Raw genomic sequence first — 27340 nt, forward strand, 5'->3', positions numbered from 1 at the left:
TCCCTCTCTCTCTCTGTCTCTCTCCCTCTCTCTCTCTGTATCTCTCTCTCTCCCTCTCTCTCTGTCTCTGTGTCTCTCTCTCTGTCTCTCTCTCTCTGGGGCACACACACACACTCTGAGATGAGGCCAGGTAGAGTGAGCAGGTGAATTCTGATCTCAGAGACAGAAACCGGAGCCAGTGGGGTGGGGGTGTGTTGCGGGGGGAGGGTGGACAGGTGGTTGCTGTGACTGCGCAGATTGCAGGCGGGGGAATGGCGAGAGGCCAGGCTGGGTATGACTTGGCCCATTCTCCTGCAGCCGAGGGGAACGGATCGGGAGCCGGTGCTGGAGAGGAGCTGGCACAATCCCCCAGGGACACTCCGAAACTTCCCAGGCCCCAGCAGGAACTGAGCGGAGGGAACCGGGATCATCCCAGACACCTGGAATATGTCCATACGAGGGAGAAAGAGACTCCGAGACGAAGGTAAGACCCACCGCGAATCCAACTCAGGAACCTGAGGCAGCTCAATTCTGTATCTAACCCCGTGCTGTGCCTGTCCTGGGAGTGTTTGATGGGGGGGACAGTGTAGAGGGAGCTTTACTCTGTATCTAACCCCGTGCTGTACCTGTCCTGGGAGTGTTTGATGGGGGGACAGTGTAGAGGGAGCTTTACTCTGTATCTAACCCCGTGCTGTACCTGTCCTGGGAGTGTTTGATGGGGGGGACAGTGTAGAGGGAGCTTTACTCTGTATCTAACCCCGTGCTGTACCTGTCCTGGGAGTGTTTGATGGGGGGACAGTGTAGAGGGAGCTTTACTCTGTATCTAACCCCGTGCTGTACCTGTCCTGGGAGTGTTTGATGGGGGGGACAGTGTAGAGGGAGCTTTACTCTGTATCTAACCCCGTGCTGTACCTGTCCTGGGAGTGTTTGATGGGGGGGACAGTGTAGAGGGAGCTTTACTCTGTATCTAACCCCGTGCTGTACCTGTCCTGGGAGTGTTTGATGGGGGGACAGTGTAGAGGGAGCTTTACTCTGTATCTAACCCCGTGCTGTACCTGTCCTGGGAGTGTTTGATGGGGACAGTGTAGAGGGAGCTTTACTCTGTATCTAACCCCGTGCTGTACCTGTCCTGGGAGTGTTTGATGGGGACAGTGTAGAGGGAGCTTTACTCTGTATCTAACCCCGTGCTGTACCTGTCCTGGGAGTGTTTGATGGGGGGACAGTGTAGAGGGAGCTTTACTCTGTATCTAACCCCGTGCTGTACCTGTCCTGGGAGTGTTTGATGGGGACAGTGTAGAGGGAGCTTTACTCTGTATCTAACCCCGTGCTGTACCTGTCCTGGGAGTGTTTGATGGGGACAGTGTAGAGGGAGCTTTACTCTGTATCTAACCCCGTGCTGTACCTGTCCTGGGAGTGTTTGATGGGGGGACAGTGTAGAGGGAGCTTTACTCTGTATCTAACCCCGTGCTGTACCTGTCCTGGGAGTGTTTGATGGGGGGGACAGTGTAGAGGGAGCTTTACTCTGTATCTAACCCCGTGCTGTACCTGTCCTGGGAGTGTTTGATGGGGGACAGTGTAGAGGGAGCTTTACTCTGTATCTAACCCCGTGCTGTACCTGTCCTGGGAGTGTTTGATGGGGGGGACAGTGTAGAGGGAGCTTTACTCTGTATCTAACCCTGTGCTGTACCTGTCCTGGGAGTGTTTGATAGGGGGACAGTGTAGAGGGAGCTTTACTCTGTATCTAACCCTGTGCTGTACCTGTCCTGGGAGTGTTTGATGGGGGGACAGCGTAGAGGGAGCTTTACTCTGTATCTAACCCTGTGCTGTACCTGTCCTGGGAGTGTTTGATGGGGGGACAGCGTAGAGGGAGCTTTACTCTGTATCTAACCCCGTGCTGTACCTGTCCTGGGAGTGTTTGATGGGGGGACAGCGTAGAGGGAGCTTTACTCTGTATCTAACCCCGTGCTGTACCTGTCCTGGGAGTGTTTGATGGGGGGACAGCGTAGAGGGAGCTTTACTCTGTATCTAACCCCGTGCTGTACCTGTCCTGGGAGTGTTTGATGGGGGGACAGCGTAGAAGGAGCTTTACTCTGTATCTAACCCCGTGCTGTACCTGTCCTGGGAGTGTTTGATGGGGGGACAGCGTAGAGGGAGCTTTACTCTGTATCTAACCCCGTGCTGTACCTGTCCTGGGAGTGTTTGATGGGGGGACAGCGTAGAGGGAGCTTTACTCTGTATCTAACCCCGTGCTGTACCTGTCCTGGGAGTGTTTGATGGGGGGACAGCGTAGAAGGAGCTTTACTCTGTATCTAACCCCGTGCTGTACCTGTCCTGGGAGTGTTTGATGGGGGGACAGCGTAGAGTGAGCTTTACTCTGTATCTAACCCCGTGCTGTATCTGTCCTGGGAGTGTTTGATGGGGGACAGTGTAGAGGGAGCTTTACTCTGTATCTAACCCTGTGCTGTACCTGTCCTGGGAGTGTTTGATGGGGGGACGATGTAGAGGGAGCTTTACTCTGTATCTAACCCCGTGCTGTCCCTGTCCTGGGAGTGTTTGATGGGGACAGTGTAGAGGGAGCTTTACTCTGTATCTAACCCCATGCTGTATCTGTCCTGGGAGTGTTTGATGGGGGGACAGTGTAGAGGGAGCTTTACTCTGTATCTAACCCTATGCTGTATCTGTCCTGGGAGTGTTTGATGGGGTAAACACAGTCAGAAGTCTCACAACACCAGGTTAAAGTCCAACAGGTTTATTTGGTAGCACGAGCTTTCGGAATGCTGCCCCTTCATCAGGTGGGTGGGGATTTCTGACCACAAACAGGGCATAGAAAGACACAAACTCAATTTACACAATAATGGTTGGACTGCGAGACTTTACAGGTAATCAAGTCTTAAAGGAACAGACAGCGTGAGTGGAGAGAGGGTTAAGCACAGGTTAAAGAGATGTGTATGGTCTCCAGTTGTAAAATAGGTCTACTCTAACCCTTATACCTTGGACAAATAACTACGAGTAGACGTCTCATTAGTACAAACAATATTTATTTAATCCACTACAATCAATAATCACCTACCCAACCAACAATCTTACAGGAAAATACCAGAATTCAAGTCCAACACTAGAGCTTGACTTAACTTTGTGTGTCTGGCGAGCACCCAAGCAGATATTGGCCTTTTTCTGTGTGCTGGTCTTGGTGGTTGTTTGCGTCATCTGGTCTGGCCCTCTGGCTCCGATCTTCTTTCCTTCCTTCCTTCTTCCTCGGGAGTGGAGACTCTCCGTCGTTGTAGCTCGCTCGTGGGGGTCAGAGAGAGATTCCTGGTTGCGTAGCACCCTTCATACCCCGTTTGGTTTCACGCCCCCCCCTCGTTTTTGGCCATTGCCAATCAATCGATCAGGACTTGATCCCCCCCAACCCCCGATCAGTAAGATCCAATCAGGTGCTACCACACCGACCTCTGGCTGCGTCCCCAGCGGCACATACCTTCCTCCGAAATAAGGGTTCACAGTGTCCTTGTGTCTGGCACACAACCCAGTGTGACTAGAAAGTCCCTTTCATCCTGGAAACAGCCTATATCCTGTTTGTTCGCTGGTCAGGGTTGCAGCCTGTTTGTCTCTGCCTGTCTTTAGTCGGTTTAGTTTCTTGCCCAATTGACCCAGAGTGCTTTACAAAACGCCATTTTAGACGACCCGTTTGGCCACAGTCCCCCCCTTTGATCCAGAGCGCGAACTCAGGCCCAATATCTGTCAGGAATTCCCCAGTCACTCAACACTCAAGCAAGGCCTAGGTATTCACAGGCACGGGAATAATACATTTCTGCGTCCCCACTTGGAGAACTGTGCTCAGTTCTGGTCACCTCACTACAGGAAGGATGTGGAAGCTATTGAGAGGGTGCAGAGGAGATTTACAAGGATGTTGCCTGGATTGGGAGGCATGCCTTATGAGGATAGGTTGAGGGAGCTCAGTCTCTTCTCCCTAGAGAGACGGAGGATGAGGGGGTGACCTGATAGAGGTTTATAAGATGTTGAGAGGAATAGATAGGGTGGATTCTCAGAGGCTATTTCCCAGGGCTGAAATGGTCGCTACGAGAGGGACACAGGTTTAAGGTGCTGGGGAGCAGGTACAGAGGAGATGTCAGGGGTAAGTTTCTCACTCAGAGGGGGGTGGGTGAGTGGAATCGGCTGCTGTCAGTGGTGGAGGTGAACTCGCTGGGGTCTTTTAAGAGACTTCCGGATGAGTGTATGGGATCTAATGGGATTGGGAGCTGCAGATAGTTGGTAGGTAGAGATGTGATTGGTGCAACTTGTGGGCCGAAGGGCCTGTTTGTGCTGTAGTTTTTCTCTGTTCTATTCCAGAAGCTACGGAGAACGACACTCTACAAATACAAACACATAACCTAAACCCCATTCTTAGAATAACCTCGTTTCCCACAAGTACGGACAATCAGATATTCCAAACACCAGCTAGGTGTGACAGTAAGCGGACAAATGGATGGATTTAGATGTTTGAGACCCAGTTTCCAATGGTCATCCAACCAAGCAGGAGGTTTAGGCTCGTGTCAAATTTCTCACGGTGTTCCCCTAGAGTCTGTCGGAGTCAGCAGCGGCATCCAAATCTATCCTCTCTCTCTTATAAGAACAACACAGCCCAGGAAACAGGCCCTTCAGCCCGTTACGAGTGCCCTCCTCTAACCCATGACCCTTTGTCTACGCCTATTGGGGAAGATTGGGGGGAGAATAATTTAGGGAGAATTTGTTACACCGATCAGGCTAAGAGCACTTTTTTTTTTGGGGGGGGGGTGTGGGAGGAAACCAGAGAAAACCCACGCCAGCACGGGGAGACACTGCCGCAGACACCGACCCAAATCCATGTATCTGCACAGCAATCAGCGATAGTCACCGAGCTGTCGTCTTGCCCAGTATCTGGTCCAGTTTAGGCACACACTAACCACATGAAGCACTAGGCCAATCTCGAAACAACCAAGAGCAGCCCCAGTACGACCCACCGCGTGTATGCCCCTCGTTGGACAACAAGGCGGACCCAATCTCCTGTATCAATGTCTTATTAGTTGAACGAGGCCCCCCCCCACTCTGGCTGCTATGTCTGGTTTGATGCAGTGTTAGTAACGTTGATTCTGGGAGGTGGTGAGACATGCCATCGTCCCCTACCCACATATCCTCACGGCTTAGCCCCTACATTTTCCACTTCAAAGACCCTCAGTCCAACCTGGAGGTCAGTGGTAACGGGGAGACCTCATATCATTCCCAGGGCTCTCCCTGGAGTCCCCTGAACCAGACTCGGGTCAACTGTCGCATCCGGCAACCAGATAACCCGGGGTGTTTCCCACCCGTAAATAGGTGTTCCAACTGTTCGTCACTATGCCAAGATGGAACCTGTCCACTGCTCAAGATTTTCCCTTCGCTGTTCTATCACCCACTGTCCTTGTGCGCGACGGTTCTGTTGTGGGCCGTCACTCTCTAATTTTTCCCTAATAATTTGATGGATTGCCTTGGCGTGTCCCTCTAACACGGCGACCACGTGACTGCGGGCTGCGTTCATAAGAACATAAGAAATAGGAGCAGGAGTCGGCCATCCAGCCCTTCGAGCCTGCCCCGCCATTCAATAAGATCATGGTTGATCTGATAGTGGATCAGTTCCACTTTCCCGCTTTCTCCCCTGTCTATCAGAAACCTATCTACCCGTGACTTCAATATATTCAGCGAGGCAGCCCCCACCACTTCAACGGGCAGAGAATTCCAGAGATTCACCACCCTTTGAGTGAAGAAGTTCCTCCTCAACTCCGATCTAAGAATCTCAGTGCTCCAGGGTGTGCAAGTCTCCTGTTACATCTGGGTCAATCAAAGAACAAAGAATAACACAGCCCGGGAAACAGGCCCTTCGGTCCAACGAGCCCGTGTCGCCATTTTAACATTACCAGTCCCCCCACACCACCCATGACCCTTATCTATAGTTTATGACCATCCACATTGAGGGAAAACTAATTTAGGGACAATTTATTGACACCAATCAGCCTAAGAGCACATCTTTGGGGTGTGGGAGGAAACCGGAGCACCCGGAGAAAACCCATGCAAGCACGGGGAGAATGCGCAAACTCCCACAGACACCGGCCCAAATCCATGTGTCTGCACAGCAATCAGTGATAGTCACTGAGCTGTCGTCTTGCCCAGTATCTGGTCCAGTTTAGGCACACACTAACGACATGAAGCACTAGGCCAATCTCGAAACATCCAAGAGCAGCCCCAGTACGACCCATCGCGTGTACGCCCCTCGTTGGACAACAAGGGTAACCTTATTTAATTCCCGGTAGTCTACAGTTAACCTCCCACAATCCATCCACTTTCCTTCACGGGCTGGATCGGTGCGTTATTCGTGGATGCCACTCGTCTCGACACCCCCCCCACTGCTGTAACAGACTCTCAGTTACCCTGGCCACCTCTCCCTTGGCCTGTCTGGGGAAACCGTTGGGTAAACTTGTTGTCCAACAAGGGGCGTACACGCGATGGGTCGTACTGGGGCTGCTCTTGGATGTTTCGAGATTGGCCTAGTGCTTCATGTCGTTAGTGTGTGCCTAAACTGGACCAGATACTGGGCAAGACGACAGCTCAGTGACTATCGCTGATTGCTGTGCAGACACATGGATTTGGGTCGGTGTCTGTGTGGGAGTTTGCGCATTCTCCCCGTGTCTGCGTGGGTTTTCTCCGGGTTGCTCCGGTTTCCTCCCCAACACCCCCAAAGATGTGCTGTTAGGCTGATTGGTGTAACAAATTGTCCCTAAATTAGTCTCCCCTCAATCTGGTTTCCAATGTGGAGTGCCGTAAGCGTGGACGAGGGTCACGGGTGGGAGAGGGGACTCGCAATGGGCGGCGTGGGCTCGCTGGACCTGTTTCCCAGGCTGTCTTGTTCTTCCATCGGTACTGGGCAACGTTCTCCCTCGTATCTAGGAGCTGTCCTAACCGGTGGTCCCGGTAGTCTTGGGGACGGCGTATATGGTGGTGGGGGAGGGGGGGGTCTCCTCCAATCTCGGGTGGAGGGTCCCGACTGCCCACAATTAAAACACGTCCCTCTATCTCTCCCCGGGGCTGCTGCGTAAGGTAGAGTTGTACCTCTCCGGTGTTGGTAATCCCCTCGGCCTTCGTTTCTGATCGGAAGGATTCTCCCCTCCTTTTCTGACTGTGTCATTGGGGGTCCCTGAACCTCCTGTTCCCGGACTCGAGCTGAGCGTCGGGGAACCCACTGTGTGTGTGTGGTTTTTGCAGGGTCAAAATTAGCACAGGGCTTTCCTGCCTTCCTCTGTAGCGTGCGACGCTGATGTCCCAGTCCGTTTGGATGAATCAGTTTCGCTTAATCTAGCCCGATCTAACTCCCCAGATACTCCCGTGAAAAGTGGATCCACAAACAACTGATCAACACCAATCAGCCTGAGAGCACATCTTTGGGGTGTGGGGGAGGAAACCGGAGCAACCCGGAGGAAACCCACGCAGACACGGGGAGAATGCGCAAACTCCCACAGACACCATGTGTCTGCACAGCAAACAGCGATAGTCACTGAGCTGTCGTCTTGCCCAGTATCTGGTCCGGTTTGAGCGTACACACTAACGACGTGAGGCACTAGGCTACTCTAACCTCCAAGAGCAGCCCCAGTACGACCCATCGCGGGTATGTCCCTCGCTGGACAACGAGGCAGATCGAATCTCCAGTGGATTGAAAGAGAAAAACATCGATAACACGCACGTCCTTATACAAACATTCAAGGGAATCCCCAGAAGCTCAGAAGTAAAACAATGTTCCTTCCCCGACAGACTGTACAGACGTGTTTAAGCGCGGTGACCATCAGCTCCACCCTCCTCCCTCTCCTCCAGCCCATACATTATCTCCTTCTGCCAAGCATCCTCAGAGAAACTGTGCGGGTCAGCCGATGGCGCAGAGATTTTATTTGCCACCTCGGCCAATTGAGCCGTGTGTGTAACAGCCGGGCCCCGAACCCCCCCTGTCCGACGTTCAGTCGTCACTGGGGGGGGGGGGTGCTTTGGAGGTGAGTCTGGGGGCGCGGCGGGTATGACTTCCCCCGGGGAAGATGCTGGTGGACCCCAGCCCTGGGTTCGCCTAACATAAAGTCTAGCGTTCTCCTTTAACTGTCCCCAATCCGCGTTAGATACAACATAGAACATTCCAGCGCAGTCCAGGCATAAGAACATAAGAAATAGGAGCAGGAGTCGGCCATCTAGCCCTTCGAGCCTGCCCCGCCATTCAATAAGATCATGGCTGATCTGTCGTGTCTCAGTTCCACATTCCTGCCCTCTCCCCATAACCCTTAATCCCCTCTCTTATCAAAAACCCATCAACCCGCGTCTTAAAAATATTTAGCGAGGCAGCCTCCACCACTTCAACGGGCAGAGAATTCCAGAGATTCACCACCCTTTGAGTGAAGAAGTTCCTCCTCAACTCCGTTCTAAACCGCCCCCCCTTTATCTTGAGGCTGTGCCCCCTAGTCCTACTGTCCTTTCTGAGCGGGAAGTGTCTCTCCACCTCTATCCTATCCATCCCATTCATCATCTTATACGTCTCAATGAGATCTCCCCTCATTCTTCTAAACTCTAACGAGTACAAGCCTAGTTTATTCAGCCTCTCCTCATAGCTCAACCCCCTCAACTCCGGCATCAGCCTAGTAAACCTCCTCTGCACTCCCTCCAAGGCCAAAATATCCTTGCATAAGTACGGCGCCCAAAACTGCACACAGTACTCCAGCTGCGGCCTCACCAATGCCCTATACAGCTGCAGCAAGACCTCCCTACTTTTATATTCAATCCCCCTCGCTATGAAGGCCAGCATCCCATTCGCCTTCCTGACCACCTGCTGCACCTGCAGGCTGGGTTTTTGCGACTTATGCACAAGGACCCCGAGGTCCCTCTGCACCGTCGCCTGCTGCAGTTTTTCTCCACGTAAGTAATAGTCCTTCCTACCATTATTCCCTTCCCTTTGGCCCTCGATGTTGCGCTGACCCAGTGGAACCAATCTAATGACCCTCTAACCTAATCTATTCCAATCTTATCCGTATGCCTATCCACTGACCATTTGAACGCCCTTAAAGTTGGCGAGTCCACAACTGCTGCAGGCAGGGCATTCCACACCCTCCCTACCCTCTGAGTAAAGAACCTACCTCCGTCCTATAATTACCACCCCTCAATTTAAAGCTTTGTCCCCTCGTGTTAGCCGTCACCGTCCGAGGAAAAAGGCTCTCACCCGATCTAACCCTCTGATCATCTTGTATGCCTCAATCGGGTCACCTCTTCACTCTAATGAAAATAACCTCAAGTCCCTCAGCCTTTCCTCAGAAGACGTTCTCTATCCCCTTTTCCTCTACCGTCCCGAGGGCACGCAGAGATCCGATTTGAACTGATAACTGGGATGCCAGCCGTGAGATTTCTCACTGGCGTTTGCAGTGGTCAGCAGTTGCCAGTCTCTGTTCTTCGCTGGCATGACATAGCGCTGCCCGCAGGTCAGGGCACTGAGCTTCCAATCGTTCCACTGCCTCGCTCGGCTTCACCTTTGGCTAAGACAGTGCGCTGGGTGTCTGGGTAGGCACTTGGAGTACTGCATCCAGTTCTGGTCGCCTTACTACCGGAAGGATGTAAGAGGAATTGCTTGATAGAGCAGACGCAGCACGGTTTCGTTAAAGGGAAGTCGTGTCTGACAAATTTACTGGAGTTCTATGAGGATGTGTCAAGGGCGGTGGATAGAGGAGAGCCGGTGGATGTGGTCTTTCTTGATTTTCAGAAGGCGTTTGACAAGGTACCTCACAGGAGGTTATTGCAGAAGGTCAGGGGACATGGAGTTGGGGGTAGGGTGTTAGCGTGGATAGAGGATTGGCTGTCAAATAGGAGGCAGAGAGTGGGGGTCAACGGGTGCTATTCGGATTGGCGGTTGGTGACTAGTGGAGTGCCTCAGGGGTCGGTGCTGGGGCCTCAGCTATTCACCATTTATATAGATGATCTGGAGGAGGGAACTGAGTGTAGGGTGTCGAAATTTGCTGATGACACCAAGATTGGGGGAACGGCAAATTGCGCGGAGGGTGTGGAGAGTCTGCAGAAGGATCTAGATAGACTGGGCGAATGGGCCAGGAACTGGCAAATGGAATTTAATGTTGGCAAGTGCGAGGTGGTCCACTTTGGTAGGAATAATGGTAGGAAGGACTATTACTTACGGGGCGAAAAACTGCAGCAGGTGACGGTGCAGAGGGACCTGGGGGTGCAAGTACACAAGTCCTTGAAGGTGGCAGTACAGGTGGAGAAGGTGGTGAAGAAAGCTTATGGTATGCTTGCCTTTATAGGGAGGGGTATAGAGTATAAAAGCTGGCGTCTAATGCTGCAGTTGTATAGAACGTTGGTTAGACCGCATTTGGAGTACTGCGTCCAGTTCTGGTCACCTTACTACCGGAAGGACGTGGAGACTCTGGAGAGAGTGCAGAGGAGATTTACCAGGATGCTGCCTGGTATGGAAGGACTGAGCTATGAGGAGAGATTGGGCAAATTGGGGCTGTTCTCCTTAGAAAGGCGGAGAACGAGGTGGGATCTAATAGAGGTATATAAGATTACGAAGGGTATAGATAGAGTGAACAGGGGTAAGCTTTTTTCTAGGTTGGATACAATAATTACGAGGGGCCACGGGCTTAGGGTGAGGGGGGAGAGGTATAATTCGGATATTAGAGGGAGGTTTTTCACACGGAGGGTAGTGGGGGTATGGAATGCTCTGCCAAGTAAGGTGGTGAAGGCAGGCACGCTAGAGTTGTTTAAGAGTTACTTAGAGAGGCACATGAGTGGGTTGGAGATGGGCGGATAGAGGAGACTGTTTTAAATAAGGTTCACTAGCATTGGGACGTCCCTGGGAATCAGTTGATTCCTAAGGATCTTCCAACATATTTTCTGGCTCACTTCACTTGTTTTCCTTCTGAGCTTCTGGGGATTCCCCTGAATGTTTGTCTAAGGATGTGGATGTTATCGATGTTTTTTCTCATTTAATCCACAGGTGCTTCCGTCTGCCTTGTTGTCCAACGAGGGGCAGACACGCGATGGGTCGTACTGGGGCTGCTCTTGGATGTTTCGAGATTGGCCTAGTGCTTCATGTCGTTAGTGTGTGCTTAAACTGGACCAGATACTGGGCAAGATGACAGCTCAGTGACTATCGCTGATTGCTGTGCAGACACATGGATTTGGGCCGGTGTCTGTGGGGAGTTTGCGCATTCTCCCCGTGCTTGCGTGGGTTTTCTCCGGGTGCTCCGGTTTCCTCCCACACCCCAAAGATGTGCTCTTAGGCTGATTGGTGTAACAAATTGTCCCTAAATTTATCTCCCCTCAATCTGCCCCAACAGGTGTAGACAAGGGTCATGGGTAGAGGAGGACACTGACAATGTTAAAGTGACGGCGAGGGATCGATGGGCTTGTTTCCCATGCTGTGTTGTTCTTGGTTCTAACCCAGCGTGACTAGAAAGTCCCTTTCATCCTGGAAACAGCCCATATCCTGTTTATTCACTGGTCAGCGTTGTAGCCTGTTTGTCTCTGTCTGTCTTTAAGTTGGGTTAGTTTCTTGACCAATTGTCCCAGGGTGCTTTACAAAACGCCATTTTATACAGCCTGTCTGGCTACAGTCTGGACAGGACGGTGAGTGAGATTCTGCGAGTCCAGACAAGTCATGGGGGTTTTACAGAAATGTTGACATGTCACACCATCTGTAACCCCCCCATGACTTGCCTCGGCTTGTAAAACCTCACTTACTGTCTTGTCTGGGGACAATACACATCTCTTTAACCTGGGCTAATGCTATCTCCACTCACATTGTCTGCACCTTTAAGACTCAAACAGCAGGTTAGCTGCGAAGACCCACATTCTAATCGGTATTCTGGAAACTGTGTGTGACTTTATTTGCCTCTCTCTGATAAGAATCTTCCACAGACCGGACAGAGGAACACCATTTCCGAAAGCTTGTGGGATGACTATCAAATAAACCAGCAGGACTTAAACCTGGTGTTGGGAAACTTACTGTGTTTGATGGGGGGACAGTGCAGAGGGAGCTTTACTCTGTATCTAACCCCGTGCTGTACCTGTCCTGGGAGTGTTTGATGGGGGGACAGTGTAGAGGGAGCTTTACTCTGTATCTAACACTGTGCTGTATCTGTCCTGGGAGTGTTTGATGGGGGGACAGTGTAGAGGGAGCTTTACTCTGTATCTAACCCCGTGCTGTACCTGTCCTGGGAGCGTTTGATGGGGGGACAGTGTAGAGGGAGCTTTACTCTGTATCTAACCCCATGCTGTACCTGTCCTGGGAGCGTTTGATGGGGGGACAGTGTAGAGGGATCTTTACTCTGTATCTAACCCTGTGCTGTACCTGTCCTGGGAGCGTTTGATGGGGGGACAGTGTAGAGGGAGCTTTACTCTGTATCTCACCCCGTGCTGTACCTGTCCTGGGAGTGTTTGATGGGGGGACAGTGTAGAGGGAGCTTTACTCTGTATCTAACCCCGTGCTGTACCTGTCCTGGGAGTGTTTGATGGGGGGATAGTGTAGAGGGAGCTTTACTCTGTATCTAACCCCGTGCTGTACCTGTCCTGGGAGTGTTTGATGGGGGGACAGTGTCGAGGGAGCTTTACTCTGTATCTAACCCCGTGCTGTACCTGTCCTGGGAGTGTTTGATGGGGGGATAGTGTAGAGGGAGTTTTACTCTGTATCTAACCCCGTGCTGTACCTGTCCTGCGAGTGTTTGATGGGGGGGACAGTGTAGAGGGAGCTTTACTCTGTATCTAACCCTGTGCTGTCCCTGTCCTGGGAGTGTTTGATGGGGGGGACAGTGTAGAGGGAGCTTTACTCTGTATCTAACCCCGTGCTGTACCTGTCCTGGGAGTGTTTGATGGGGGGGACAGTGTAGAGGGAGCTTTACTCTGTATCTAACCCCGTGCTGTACCTGTCCTGGGAGTGTTTGATGGGGGGGACAGTGTAGAGGGAGCTTTACTCTGTGTCTGACCCTGTAAAGAGTTAAATCTCTGAGTGTTTCGAAAAGAGTTCAGCTGCTTTGACCTGAGTTGGGAGGTGCAGCGCGTACATGTTACACCGTGCAGTCAGTAACCAGCTCTGTCTTGTTCCTGTCTTGCCTCCTCCTCTGCTGGCAAGGGTTACCCGTACTTGCGCTGGCCTCAGCCACCCCTCCCCCCCCCACCCAGGCCAATCGCTCTCCCACTCCCTCACTTATCAACTGTGTGTCCCCCCCACCCCCCCAGTTCTCTGGCATCTCAAAACTTTCCACCAGTCTCTGACTCTCTGCGCAGGTCCCAGGGGACAGAGAGCGAGAGATTTCTAGAAGGCTGTGGGAAGTGTGTGTCTCTGTGTGTCTCTGTGTTTGTGTGTCCGTGTATCAGTGTGTGCGTCAGGGGTGGGCGTCTCTGAAGGAGGGGGTGGGGGATCTCTCTGTACTTGGCCTCCACAGCAGACACACCTTGTTCAAAAGCATCTCGGTTCCAGGTCCCAGTGGGAACGATGGAAATTCTCAGCAGTAAGTTTTACGGATACTTTTCCCTGTTCCGAAGCTCTCTCAGTCTTGTCTGTGCTTTCAATCCCTCCCTCAGCCAGGTTTGACCCACCCCTCCCTCTCTCCATGTGGAATTTCTCTCCCTCTGTCCCTATCATGCTCCCACTCTTTGGCCGATATCTGTCTCTCTCAGTCTTTCTCTCCCTCTATTTCTCTCTCTCCCTCTCTGTCTTTCTCTCTGTCTCTGTCACTCTCTCTCGCCCTCTCTTATTCTCTGACGGGACAGCATGGTCTCTCACAGCGCCAGGGACCCGGGTTCCATTCCCCGCAGCACAGCGGGTTAGCGCTGCTGTCTCACAGGGACCCGGGTTCCATTCCCCGCAGCACAGCGGGTTAGCGCTGCTGTCTCACAGGGACCCGGGTTCCATTCCCCACAGCACAGCGGGTTAGCGCTGCTGTCTCACAGGGACCCGGGTTCCATTCCCCGCGGCACAGCGGGTTAGCACTGCTGTCTCACAGGGACCCGGGTTCCATTCCCCACAGCACAGCGGGTTAGCACTGCTGTCTCACAGGGACCCGGGTTCCATTCCCCACAGCACAGCGGGTTAGCGCTGCTGTCTCACAGGGACCCGGGTTCCATTCCCCGCAGCACAGCGGGTTAGCGCTGCTGTCTCACAGGGACCCGGGTTCCATTCCCCGCAGCACAGCGGGTTAGCGCTGCTGTCTCACAGGGACCCGGGTTCCATTCCCCGCAGCACAGCGGGTTAGCGCTGCTGTCTCACAGGGACCCGGGTTCCATTCCCCGCAGCACAGCGGGTTAGCGCTGCTGTCTCACAGGGACCCGGGTTCCATTCCCCGCAGCACAGCGGGTTAGCGCTGCTGTCTCACAGGGACCCGGGTTCCATTCCCCGCAGCACAGCGGGTTAGCGCTGCTGTCTCACAGGGACCCGGGTTCCATTCCCCGCAGCACAGCGGGTTAGCACTGCTGTCTCACAGGGACCCGGGTTCCATTCCCCGCAGCACAGCGGGTTAGCGCTGCTGTCTCACAGGGACCCGGGTTCCATTCCCCACAGCACAGCGGGTTAGCACTGCTGTCTCACAGGGACCCGGGTTCCATTCCCCGCGGCACAGCGGGTTAGCGCTGCTGTCTCACAGGGACCCGGGTTCCATTCCCCACAGCACAGCGGGTTAGCGCTGCTGTCTCACAGAGACCCGGGTTCCATTCCCGGCTCGGGTCACTATACGTGCAGAGTGGAGTCTTGCTGTGCCGTTAATTTCCTCACTGCGTGCACACCAGCCTTCAGCGACTTGTTCACCCATATCACACGCCATTTCCGAAACTGCCCCAATTTCTGATTTATTATTGTCACGTGTATTGGGATACAGTGAAAAGTATTGTTTCTCGCGCGCTGTACAGACAAAGCATACTGTTGATAGAGAAGGAAAGGAGAGGGTGCAGAATGTAGTGTTACAGTCACAGCGAGGGTGTAGAGAAAGATCAGCTTAATGCGAGGGAGGTCCATTCAAAAGTCTGACAGCAGCAGGGAAGAAGCTGTTCTTGAGTCGGTCGGTACGGGACCTCAGACTTTTGTATCTTTTTCCCCCGACGGAAGAAGGTGGAAGAGAGAATGTCCGGGGTGTGTGGGGGGGGGGTCCTTAATTATCCCGGCTGCTTTTCCCCGAGGCAGCGGGAAGTGTAGACAGAGTCAATGGATGGGAGGCTGGTTTGTGTGATGGATTGGGGGCTACATTCACCACCCTTTTGTAGTTCCTTGTGGTCTTGGTCAGAGCAGGAGCCCAGACCGAGCTGTGATACAACCAGAAAGAATGCTTTCTATGGGGCATCTGTAAAAGTTGGTGAGAGTCGGAGCGGACATGCCAAATTTCCTTAGTCTTCTGAGAAAGTAGAGGCGTTGGTGGGGCTTTCTTAACTATAGTGTCAGCATGGGGGGGACCAGGACAGGTTGTTGGGTGCATATTAAACCCACAAGTAATTCGGAAAACTGATATTGTTGATTGCAAGTGGAACTGATTCGAAAAGTGGGGAGGTAACAAATCAGTTCTACAGAGCAGTGGGGAGATAATGTGATAATCCAGGAAGGAATCTAATCGAGAGACAGATGAAAGAAAAAATACAGGATGTGGAGATACAGAGGGAGAGAGATTACGACATTGTTACTGCTCTGCTGGACACTGAGGAATGCAGTATGACATCAACTGAGTGAATGAGAATGATTCATCAAAAAGATTTCAAAGAAATAGTCATGCCCCAACATGTCACACTGCGAAATATTCACCCAGTTCCATCCGCCTGAAAACTGTAAACAGGCTGCAGGACATGCTGACACTTACACTAATGAACAGTGACTCTGTACAGTTACACAGTGAGTGATCCTTACCCTGCTGAATAAACAGTGACTCTGTACAGTTACACAGTGAGCGATCCTTACCCTGCTGAATAAACAGTGACTCTGTACAGTTACACAGTGAGCGATCCTTACCCTGCTGAATAAACAGTGACTCTGTACAGTTACACAGTGAGTGACCCTTACCCTGCTGAATAAACACTGACTCTGTACAGTTACACAGTGAACGATCCTTACCCTGCTGAATAAACAGTGACTCTGTACAGTTACACAGTGAGCGATCCTTACCCTGCTGAATAAACAGTGACTCTGTACAGTTACACAGTGAGCGATCCTTACCCTGCTGAATAAACAGTGACTCTGTACAGTTACACAGTGAGCGATCCTTACCCTGCTGAATAAACAGTGACTCTGTACAGTTACACAGTGAGCGATCCTTACCCTGCTGAATAAACAGTGACTCTGTACAGTTACACAGTGAGTGACCCTTACCCTGCTGAATAAACAGTGACTCTGTACAGTTACACAGTGAACGATCCTTACCCTGCTGAATAAACAGTGACTCTGTACAGTTACACAGTGAGTGATCCTTACCCTGCTGAATAAACAGTGACTCTGTACAGTTACACAGTGAGCGATCCTTACCCTGCTGAATAAACAGTGATTCTGTACAGTTACACAGTGAGTGATCCTTACCCTGCTGAATAAACAGTGATTCTGTACAGTTACACAGTGAGTGATCCTTACCCTGCTGAATAAACAGTGACTCTGTACAGTTACACAGTGAGTGATCCTTACCCTGAATAAACAGTGACTCTGTACAGTTACATAGTGAGTGATCCTTACCCTGCTGAATAAACAGTGACTCTGTACAGTTACACAGTGAGCGATCCTTACCCTGCTGAATAAACAGTGACTCTGTACAGTTACACAGTGAGTGATCCTTACCCTGCTGAATAAACAGTGACTCTGTACAGTTACACAGTGAGTGATCCTTACCCTGCTGAATAAACAGTGACTCTGTACAGTTACACAGTGAGTGATCCTTACCCTGCTGAATAAACAGTGATTCTGTACAGTTACACAGTGAGCGATCCTTACCCTGCTGAATAAACAGTGATTCTGTACAGTTACACAGTGAGCGATCCTTACCCTGCTGAATAAACAGTGACTCTGTACAGTTACACAGTGAGCGATCCTTACCCTGCTGAATAAACAGTGACTCTGTACAGTTACACAGTGAGTGACCCTTACCCTGCTGAATAAACAGTGACTCTGTACAGTTACACAGTGAGTGATCCTTAACACGGTGCGCCGCACTGTGGGAGGGTCGGTGCTGAGGGAGCGCCGCACTGTGGGAGGGTGGATGCTGAGGGAGCGCCGCACTGTGGGAGGGTGGGTGCTGAGGGAGCGCCGCACTGTGGGAGGGTGGGTGCTGAGGGAGCGCCGCACTGTGGGAGGGTGGGTGCTGAGGGAGCGCCGCACTGTGGGGAGGGTCGGTGCTGAGGGAGCGCCGCACTGTGGGAGGGTCGGTGCTGAGGGAGCGCCGCACTGTGGGGAGGGTCGGTGCTGAGGGAGCGCCGCACTGTGGGAGGGTCGGTGCTGAGGGAGCGCCGCACTGTGGGGAGGGTCGGTGCTGAGGGAGCGCCGCACTGTGGGAGGGTCGGTGCTGAGGGAGCGCCGCACTGTGGGAGGGTCGGTGCTGAGGGAGCGCCGCACTGTGGGAGGGTGGATGCTGAGGGAGCGCCGCACTGTGGGAGGGTGGGTGCTGAGGGAGCGCCGCACTGTGGGAGGGTGGGTGCTGAGGGAGCGCCGCACTGTGGGAGGGTGGGTGCTGAGGGAGCGCCGCACTGTGGGAGGGTGGGTGCTGAGGGAGCGCCGCACTGTGGGAGGGTCGGTGCTGAGGGAGCGCCGCACTGTGGGGAGGGTCGGTGCTGAGGGAGCGCCGCACTGTGGGAGGGTCGGTGCTGAGGGAGCGCCGCACTGTGGGGAGGGTCGGTGCTGAGGGAGCGCCGCACTGTGGGAGGGTCGGTGCTGAGGGAGCGCCGCACTGTGGGAAGGGTCGGTGCTGAGGGAGCCCCGCACTGTGGGAGGGTCGGTGCTGAGGGAGCGCCGCACTGTGGGAGGGTCAGTGCTGAGGGAGTTCCGCACTGTGGGAGGGTCAGTGCTGAGATAATCGTTCTCCCTGCTCCAAGACAGTTACATGCTCCATGGGAATTTCTCACTCACTCACCATTCCCCACGGCTGCTAAGACAGGAATCTTTTGGCCAGCTTGTTTTGATCCATACTTAAGGAAGGCGGTGTTGGAATTTGAGAGAGAGACAGACTGAGTGTGTGAGAGAGATAGAGACAGAGAGAGAGAGACAGAAAGAGAGACAGAGAGAGAGACAGAAAGAGAGACAGAAAGAGTGGCAGAGAGATTGACAGGAAGCGAGAGACAGAGACAGAGACAGACACACACACAGAGACCGAGAAAGAGAGAGAGGGAGACAGAGAGAGAGAAACAGACAGACAGACAGACAGAGTGTGTGAGAGAGAGAGACAGTGACAGAGAGAGAGAGAGCGAGAGTGAGAAAAACATAGAGAGAGAGACAGAGAGAGAGAGAGAGGGAGTGGATGAGATTGTGAATTGTACCGGGGTTAGAAGGTTTGGGAGATGTGGTTTTGGGAATATTGGGAATGGAGAAGAAGTAACACATTGCCGGAGGTTTGAAGAGGAAGGGGAGAGAATCTGGAGTCTGAGAGGATGGAGGGAGCGAGTGATGGGGAGGGGGGATGAAGCCGGCAAGGTGAGGAGCGGCACGGTGGCACAGCAGGTTAGCACTGCTGTCTCACAGGGACCCGGGTTCCATTCCCCGCAGCACAGCGGGTTAGCGCTGCTGTCTCACAGGGACCCGGGTTCCATTCCCCGCAGCACAGCGGGTTAGCACTGCTGTCTCACAGGGACCCGGGTTCCATTCCCCGCAGCACAGCGGGTTAGCGCTGCTGTCTCACAGGGACCCGGGTTCCATTCCCCGCAGCACAGCGGGTTAGCACTGCTGTCTCACAGGGACCCGGGTTCCATTCCCCGCAGCACAGCGGGTTAGCGCTGCTGTCTCACAGGGACCCGGGTTCCATTCCCCACAGCACAGCGGGTTAGCGCTGCTGTCTCACAGGGACCCGGGTTCCATTCCCCGCAGCACAGCGGGTTAGCGCTGCTGTCTCACAGGGACCCGGGTTCCATTCCCCACAGCACAGCGGGTTAGCGCTGCTGTCTCACAGGGACCCGGGTTCCATTCCCCACAGCACAGCGGGTTAGCACTGCTGTCTCACAGGGACCCGGGTTCCATTCCCCGCAGCACAGCGGGTTAGCGCTGCTGTCTCACAGGGACCCGGGTTCCATTCCCCACGGCACAGCGGGTTAGCGCTGCTGTCTCACAGGGACCCGGGTTCCATTCCCCGCAGCACAGCGGGTTAGCGCTGCTGTCTCACAGGGACCCGGGTTCCATTCCCCACAGCACAGCGGGTTAGCGCTGCTGTCTCACAGGGACCCGGGTTCCATTCCCCGCGGCACAGCGGGTTAGCGCTGCTGTCTCACAGGGACCCGGGTTCCATTCCCCGCGGCACAGCGGGTTAGCGCTGCTGTCTCACAGGGACCCGGGTTCCATTCCCCGCGGCACAGCGGGTTAGCACTGCTGTCTCACAGGGACCCGGGTTCCATTCCCCGCGGCACAGCGGGTTAGCGCTGCTGTCTCACAGGGACCCGGGTTCCATTCCCCGCAGCACAGCGGGTTAGCACTGCTGTCTCACAGGGACCCGGGTTCCATTCCCCACAGCACAGCGGGTTAGTGCTGCTGTCTCACAGGGACCCGGGTTCCATTCCCCGCAGCACAGCGGGTTAGCGCTGCTGTCTCACAGGGACCCGGTTTCCATTCCCCACAGCACAGCGGGTTAGCACTGCTGTCTCACAGGGACCCGGTTTCCATTCCCCACAGCACAGCGGGTTAGCGCTGCTGTCTCACAGGGACCCGGGTTCCATTCCCTGCAGCACAGCGGGTTAGCACTGCTGTCTCACAGCGCCACGGGCCCGGGTTCGATTCCCGGCTCGGGTCACTGTCTGGGCGGAGTCTGCACATTCTCCCCATGTCTGTGTGGGTTTCCTCCGGGTGCTCCAGTTTCCTCCCACAGTCTGTGAAGGTTAGGGGGATTGGCCCTGCTAAATTCTCCCTCGGTGTACCTGAACAGGTGCCGGAATGTGGCAACTGGGGGTTTTTCACAGTAACTTCATTGCAGTGTTAATGTAAGCCTACTTGTGACACTAATCAATAAACTTTAAAAAACTTTTCTATAATAGGGTGACCAGAACTGTACACAGTATTCCAAGTGTGGCCTTACCAATGTCTTGTACAACTTCAACAAGACGTCCCAACTCCTGTATTCAATGTTCTGACCGATGAAACCAAGCATGCCGAATGCCTTCTTCACCACTCTGTCCACCTGTGACTCCACTTTCAAGGAGCTATGAACCTGTCCCCCCAGATCTCTCTGTTCTGTAACTCTCCCCTACCATTAACTGAGTAAGTCCTGCCCTGGTTCGATCGACCAAAATGCATTATAAAAATTGCCCCTTCGTGTCCAAAGATGTGTAGGTTAGGGTGGATTGGCCGTGCTAAATTGCCCCTTTGTGTCCAAAGATGTGTAGGTTAGGGTGGATTGGCCATGCTAAATTGCCCCTTTGTGTCCAAAGATGTGTAGGTTAGGGTGGATTGGCCGTGCTAAATTGTCCCTCAGTGTCCAAAGATGTGTAGGTTAGGGTGGATTGGCCGTGCTAAATTGCCCCTTTGTGTCCAAAGATGTGTAGGTTAGGGTGGATTGGCCGTGCTAAATTGTCCCTCAGTGTCCAAAGATGTGTAGGTTAGGGTGGATTGGCCGTGCTAAATTGCCCCTTAGTGTCAGGGGGACTGGCTCGGGTCAATGCATGGATTATGGGGATAGGGTGGGATTGTGGTCAGCGCAGACTCGATGGGCTGAATGGCCTCCTTCTGCACTGTCGGGATTCTATGAGCAGTGTGGGCGGGGATGGGAGGGATGGAGCGAGGGATTTATTAACCAACTCCCCGTTCTCTGCTCTCTCTGTCTCTCCCCAGGGGCCCGATTCGCTGGTGTGGTCACTCGTTCTGTCACCCGGAAACTATCCCTTATCGTTCACAAGACACACCAACTGATCCAGGAGCTGGACCATCGCTCGCCCAGGCTGGTCCACCTCTATGTGAGTGAGTGAGCGAGGGAGCGAGCGAGGAAGTGAGGGAGCAAGGGAGTGTGTGAGGAGCGAGTGTGTGGGTGAGGGAGGGAATGAGTGAGTGGGTGAGCAAGTGGTTGGGTGAGGGGATGAGGGAGGGAGTGACTGAGTGAATGAGTGAGCGAGAGGGTGGGTGAGGGAGGGAATGAGTGAGTGAGTGAGCTAGTGGTTGGGTGAGGGGATGAGGGAGGGAGTGACTGAGTGAGTGGGTGGGTGAGGGAGGGAATGAGTGAGTGACTGAGTGAGCAAGTGGTTGGGTGACGGGATGAGGGAGGGAGTGACTGAGTGAGTGAGTGAGCGAGCGAGTGGGTGGGTGAGGGAGGGAATGAGTGAGTGACTGAGTGAGCAAGTGGTTGGGTGACGGGATGAGGGAGGGAGTGACTGAGTGAGTGAGTGAGCGAGATGGTTGGTGAGGGAGGGAATGAGTGAGTGACTGAGTGAGCAAGTGGTTGGGTGAAGGGATGAGGGAGGGAGTGACTGAGTGAGTGAGCGAGATGGTTGGTGAGGGAGGGAATGAGTGAGTGACTGAGTGAGCAAGTGGTTGGGTGAAGGGATGAGGGAGGGAGTGACTCAGTGACTGAGTGAGTTAGCGAGCGAGCAGGTGGGTGCAGGAGGGAGCGAGTGAGTGGTTGGGTGAGGGAGGGGGTGACTGAGTGAGAGAGTGGGTGTTTGTGGGAGTGAGTGAGTGAACGAGTGAATGAGTGACTCTTGGGTCTGCCCTTATCCTCAGACATTCCCAGCGTGCACTGTAGACCGTTCTGCCCCTCTTGCTCTGCTCCCCCCCCCATACATTAAGATCAGGGCTATTGCATTTGGGGTTCCAGTCCCATATTCCTCACGGTACCTCCACTCCCACCCCCGACAACCTCCCATTCCCTCACCCAACCGTCTACCTCCGACTGCAAAAAACATCCGGTGTCCCTCGCGCCTCCTGAGTGAGGTTCATATACCCAGAGAGAGAGAGAATATATCTCTCTCTGTCCAGAATGGGCAATCCTTAATTTTAGAATGGGGTGTGTCCCCAACCTCTAATCCATCAGGTCCCTGAACCACCCATCAAGGTTTTGACCAGTGAAGTAACCCTGGGGCCCTGACTGTTCCTTCGCTGTGAGAATGGAAAGCTTTTGTGTTATGATCACTCTTTCACGGATGCTCCCCAGCGCGCTCTAACCTGTCCTGCTCGCCCCCAAGTCCAGGGTTAGGCCAATCTGCAAGATGTATGGTAGGGCTGGGGTAGACTGGGACCAGCATTGCTGCCCATCCCTACTTGCCCCTTGACCTAAGGGGCTTGCTGACAACATTTCACAGTGATGGGGGGGGGGGAACGGGGGGAGGGGTGATGTTGCCAGGGTTAAGAGTCAAGGGCCTCGCTGTGTGAGTTACATGTAGACCAGACCCGTCAAGAATCAGTAAAGTAATCGAATTCTATAGATTCATAAAATCCCTGCAGTGCAGAGGGAGACCATTCAGGCCGTCGAGTCTGTACCAACCACACATCCACCCAGGGCATGTTCCTGTAACCTCACACACTTACCTGCTAAATTCCCTGATTCTGAGGGACAATTTAGCACGGCCAATCCACCCTACCTACACATCTTTGGACACTAAGGGACAATTTTAGCACGGCCAATCCACCCTAACCTACACATCCTTTGGACACTAAGGGACAATTTAGCATGGCCAATCCACACTAACCTACACATCTTTGGACACTAAGGGACAATTTAGCACGGCCAATCCACCCTAACCTACAACATCTTTGGACACTAAGGGGCAATTTAGCATGGCCAATCCACCCTAACCTACACATCTTTGGACAGTAAGGGACAATTTAGCATGGCCAATCCACCCTAACCTACACATCTTTGGACGCTAAGGGACAATTTAGCATGGCCAACCACCCTAACCTACACATCTTGGACGCTAAGGGACAATTTAGCACGGCCAATCCACCCTAACCTACACATCTTTGACACTAAGGGACAATTTAGCATGGCCAATCCACCCTAACCTACACATCTTTGGACGCTAAGGGACAATTTAGCATGGCCAATCCACCTAACCTACACATCTTTGGACGCTAAGGGACAATTTAGCACGGCCAATCCACCCCTAACCTACACATCTTTGGACACTAAGGGGCAATTTAGCACGGCCAATCCACCCTAACCTACACATCTTTGGACACTAAGGGACAATTTAGCACGGCCAATCCACCCCTAACCTACACATCTTGGGACACTAAGGGACAATTTAGCACGGCCAATCCACCCTAACCTACACCTCTTTGGACACTAAGGGACAATTTAGCATGGCCAATCCACCCTAACCTACACATCTTTGGACACTAAGGGACAATTTAGCACGGCCAATCCACCCTAACTACACATCTTTGGACACTAAGGGACAATTTAGCACGGCCAATCCACCCTAACCTACACATCTTTGACACTAAGGGACAATTTAGCACGGCCAATCCACCCTAACCTACACATCTTTGGACACTAAGGGACAAATTTAGCGTGGCCAATCCAACTTACCCGCACGATGTTGGACTGTGGAGGAAACCGGAGCACCAGGAGGAAACCCACGCAGACACGGGGAGACTCCACATAGACAAGCCGGAATGGATCCCGGGTCCCTGTGAGACAGCAGCGCTAACCCGCTGTGCTGTGGGGAATGGATCCGGGTCCCTGTGAGACAGCAGCGCTAACCCGCTGTGCTGGTGGGGAATGGAACCCGGGTCCCTGTGAGACAGCAGGGCTAACCCGCTGTGCTGCGGGGAATGGAACCCGGGTCCCTGTGAGACAGCAGCGCTAACCCGCTGTGCTGCGGGGAATGGAACCCGGGTCCCTGTGAGACAGCAGCGCTAACCCGCTGTGCTGCGGGGAATGGAACCCGGGTCCCTGTGAGACAGCAGCGCTAACCCGCTGTGCTGCGGGGAATGGAACCCGGGTCCCTGTGAGACAGCAGTGCTAACCCGCTGTGCTGTGGGGAATGGAACCCGGGTCCCTGTGAGACAGCAGCGCTAACCCGCTGTGCTGTGGGGAATGGAACCCGGTCCCTGTGAGACAGCAGCGCTAACCCGCTGTGCTGCGGGGAATGGAACCCGGGTCCCTGTGAGACAGCAGCGCTAACCCGCTGTGCTGTGGGGAATGGAACCCGGGTCCCTGTGAGACAGCAGTGCTAACCGCTGTGCTGTGGGGAATGGAAACCCGGGTCCCTGTGAGACAGCAGCGCTAACCCGCTGTGCTGCGGGGAATGGAACCCGGGTCCCTGTGAGACAGCAGCGCTAACCCGCTGTGCTGTGGGGAATGGAACCCGGGTCCCTGTGAGACAGCAGCGCTAACCCGCTGTGCTGCGGGGAATGGAACCCGGGTCCCTGTGAGACAGCAGCGCTAACCCGCTGTGCTGTGGGGAATGGAACCCGGGTCCCTGTGAGACAGCAGCGCTAACCCGCTGTGCTGCGGGGGAAGGAACCCGGGTCCCTGTGAGACAGCAGCGCTAACCCGCTGTGCTGTGGGGAATGGAACCCGGGTCCCTGCTAACCCGCTGTGCTGTGGGGAATGGAACCCGGGTCCCTGTGAGACAGCAGTGCTAACCCGCTGTGCTGTGGGGAATGGAACCCGGGTCCCTGTGAGACAGCAGTGCCTAACCCGCTGTGCTGTGGGGAATGGAACCCGGGGTCCCTGTGAGACAGCAGTGCTAACCCGCTGTGCTGTGGGGAATGGAACCCGGGTCCCTGTGAGACAGCAGCGCTAACCCGCTGTGCTGTGGGGAATGGAACCCGGGTCTGGAACCCGGGTCCCTGTGAGACAGCAGCGCTAACCCACTGTGCCGCGGGGAATGGAACCCGGGTCCCTGTGAGACAGCAGTGCTAACCCGCTGTGCCACCCTGACCCTTACTGTCACAGGTATTGGGATACAGCGAGAAGTATGGTTTCTTGCGCCCCCTTTTCTAACTCTGTGGCCCTCCCTTCTCTTGCAGAGGCAGGGTCAAGGGCCACCCTTTAACCGGGCCGGCTTTAAGCCTGCCGGCCTGTCCTTGCCTGGCCTGCCTGAGGAACCCCACGGAGAGGAGGAGGAGGAGGGCGAGGGGAAGGAAGGCGCCTGGCTCTTGTCTGGCCACCAGGCCTACGCTGGATTAGCCCACTACCTAGGCCGGGTGCTGGAGGACCAGAAGGAGCTGAACCCCAGCCGACGTTCCCTGCTGGACGAGCTGGCCTACTTTGAAGTTACCATCGAGGGGCTGATGGTCAACTTGGAGGGCCTCCTGTCCGGCCTGGAGAGGCCCCGGCCCGGCGTTGAGGCCTACAGGCAGGCCTGGGGCTCCACGGGGGCCAGTGACTGGGAGAGGAAGTTGACCGGGCTGGAGGTCTGCACCCGCTGCGCCCGCTGGCTCCGGGCCTCGAGGGAGGGCTTTGCCCGGCTGGCCTCCAGGTACTGCTGACTACCAACGGGCTGGGGAGGTGGCCGGAGAGGGCGACGTCTCAGCCCTGCCCAGTTTCTGGGCTGACGGGGGAGGGACAGAGAAAGGTAGATCGACCAGGAGGCCAATCTGCTCCCTCAGCACCGACCCCCCCCACAGTGCGGCGGTCCCTCGGCACCGACCCTCCCACAGTGCGGCGCTCCCTCGGCACCGACCCCTCCCACGGTGCGGCACTCCCTCGGCACCGACCCTCCCACAGTGCGGCGCTCCCTCGGCACCGACCCTCCCCACAGTGCGGGACTCCCTCAGCACCGACCCTCCCACAGTGCGGCGCTCCCTCGGCACCGACCCTCCCACAGTGCGGGACTCCCTCGGCACCGACCCTCCCCACAGTGCGGCGCTCCCTCGGCACCGACCCTCCCGCAGTGCGGCGCTCCCTCGGCACCGACCCTCCCCACAGTGCGGCGGTCCCTCGGCACCGACCCTCCCCACAGTGCGGCGGTCCCTCGGCACCGACCCTCCCCACAGTGCGGCGGTCCCTCGGCACCGACCCTCCACGGTGCGGCGCTCCCTCGGCACCGACCCTCCCACAGTGCGGCGCTCCCTCGGCACCGACCCTCCCACAGTGCGGGACTCCCTCGGCACCGACCCTCCCACAGTGCGGCGCTCCCTCAGCACCAACCCTCCCTCAGCACTGACCCTCCCACAGTGTGGCACTCCCTCGGCACCGACCCTCCCACAGTGCGGCACTCCCTCAGCACCCACCCTCCCCACAGTGCGGCACTCCCTCAGCACTGACCCTCCCCACAGTGCAGCACTCCCTCAGCACTGACCCTCCCCACAGTGCGGCGCTCCCTCAGCACCAACCCTCCCAGTGCGGCACTCCCTCAGCACCGACCCTCCCACAGTGCGGCGCTCCTTCAGCACCGACCCTCCCCACAGTGCGGCGCTCCCTCAGCACCGACCCTCCCACAGTGCGGCGCTCCCTCAGCACCGACCCTCCCACAGTGCGGCGCTCCCTCAGCACTGACCCTCCCACAGTGCGGCGCTCCCTCAGCACCGACCCTCCCCACAGTGCGGGACTCCCTCAGCACCGACCCTCCCTCAGCACCGACCCTCCCACAGTGCGGGACTCCCTCGGCACCGACCCTCCCACAGTGCGGCGCTCCCTCGGCACCGACCCTCCCACAGTGCGGCGCTCCTTCAGCACTGACCCTCCCCACAGTGCGGCGCTCCCTCAGCACCGACCCTCCCACAGTGTGGCGCTCCCTCAGCACCGACCCTCCCACAGTGCGGCGCTCCCTCAGCACCGACCCTCCCACAGTGCGGCGCTCCCTCAGCACTGACCCTCCCCACAGTGCGGCGCTCCCTCAGCACCGACCCTCCCACAGTGCGGCGCTCCCTCAGCACCGACCCTCCCCACAGTGCGGCGCTCCCTCAGCACTGACCCTCCCCACAGTGCGGCGCTCCCTCGGCACCGACCCTCCCCACAGTGCGGCGGTCCCTCGGCACCGACCCTCCCACGGTGTGGCGCTCCCTCGGCACCGACCCTCCCACAGTGCGGCGCTCCCTCAGCACCGACCCTCCCACAGTGCGGGACTCCCTCGGCACCGACCCTCCCACAGTGCGGCGCTCCCTCGGCACCGACCCTCCCACAGTGCGGCGCTCCTTCAGCACTGACCCTCCCCACAGTGCGGCGCTCCCTCAGCACCGACCCTCCCCACAGTGTGGCGCTCCCTCAGCACCGACCCTCCCACAGTG

The 27340-nt window shown here is 55.2% G+C and overlaps 1 protein-coding gene across 1 annotated transcript; it reads left to right on the plus strand.

The window, feature by feature from the left end:
- The first annotated feature begins 302 nt into the window (after positions 1 to 302).
- LOC145339258 (cardiotrophin-2-like) lies at positions 303 to 25727 on the plus strand. Its single transcript, XM_080183666.1, has 3 exons — positions 303 to 463; positions 20999 to 21120; positions 25139 to 25727. Exons 1-3 carry the CDS (start codon positions 427 to 429, stop codon positions 25598 to 25600), a joined length of 621 nt encoding a protein of 206 aa, XP_080039792.1. The 5' UTR covers positions 303 to 426; the 3' UTR covers positions 25601 to 25727.
- Positions 25728 to 27340: the final 1613 nt, after the last annotated feature.

The sequence above is a fragment of the Carcharhinus amblyrhynchos genome, unplaced genomic scaffold (assembly GCF_965287045.1).
Source record: "Carcharhinus amblyrhynchos unplaced genomic scaffold, sCarAmb.v2.hapA chromosome_363, whole genome shotgun sequence".
NCBI classification, from domain to species: domain Eukaryota; kingdom Metazoa; phylum Chordata; class Chondrichthyes; order Carcharhiniformes; family Carcharhinidae; genus Carcharhinus; species Carcharhinus amblyrhynchos.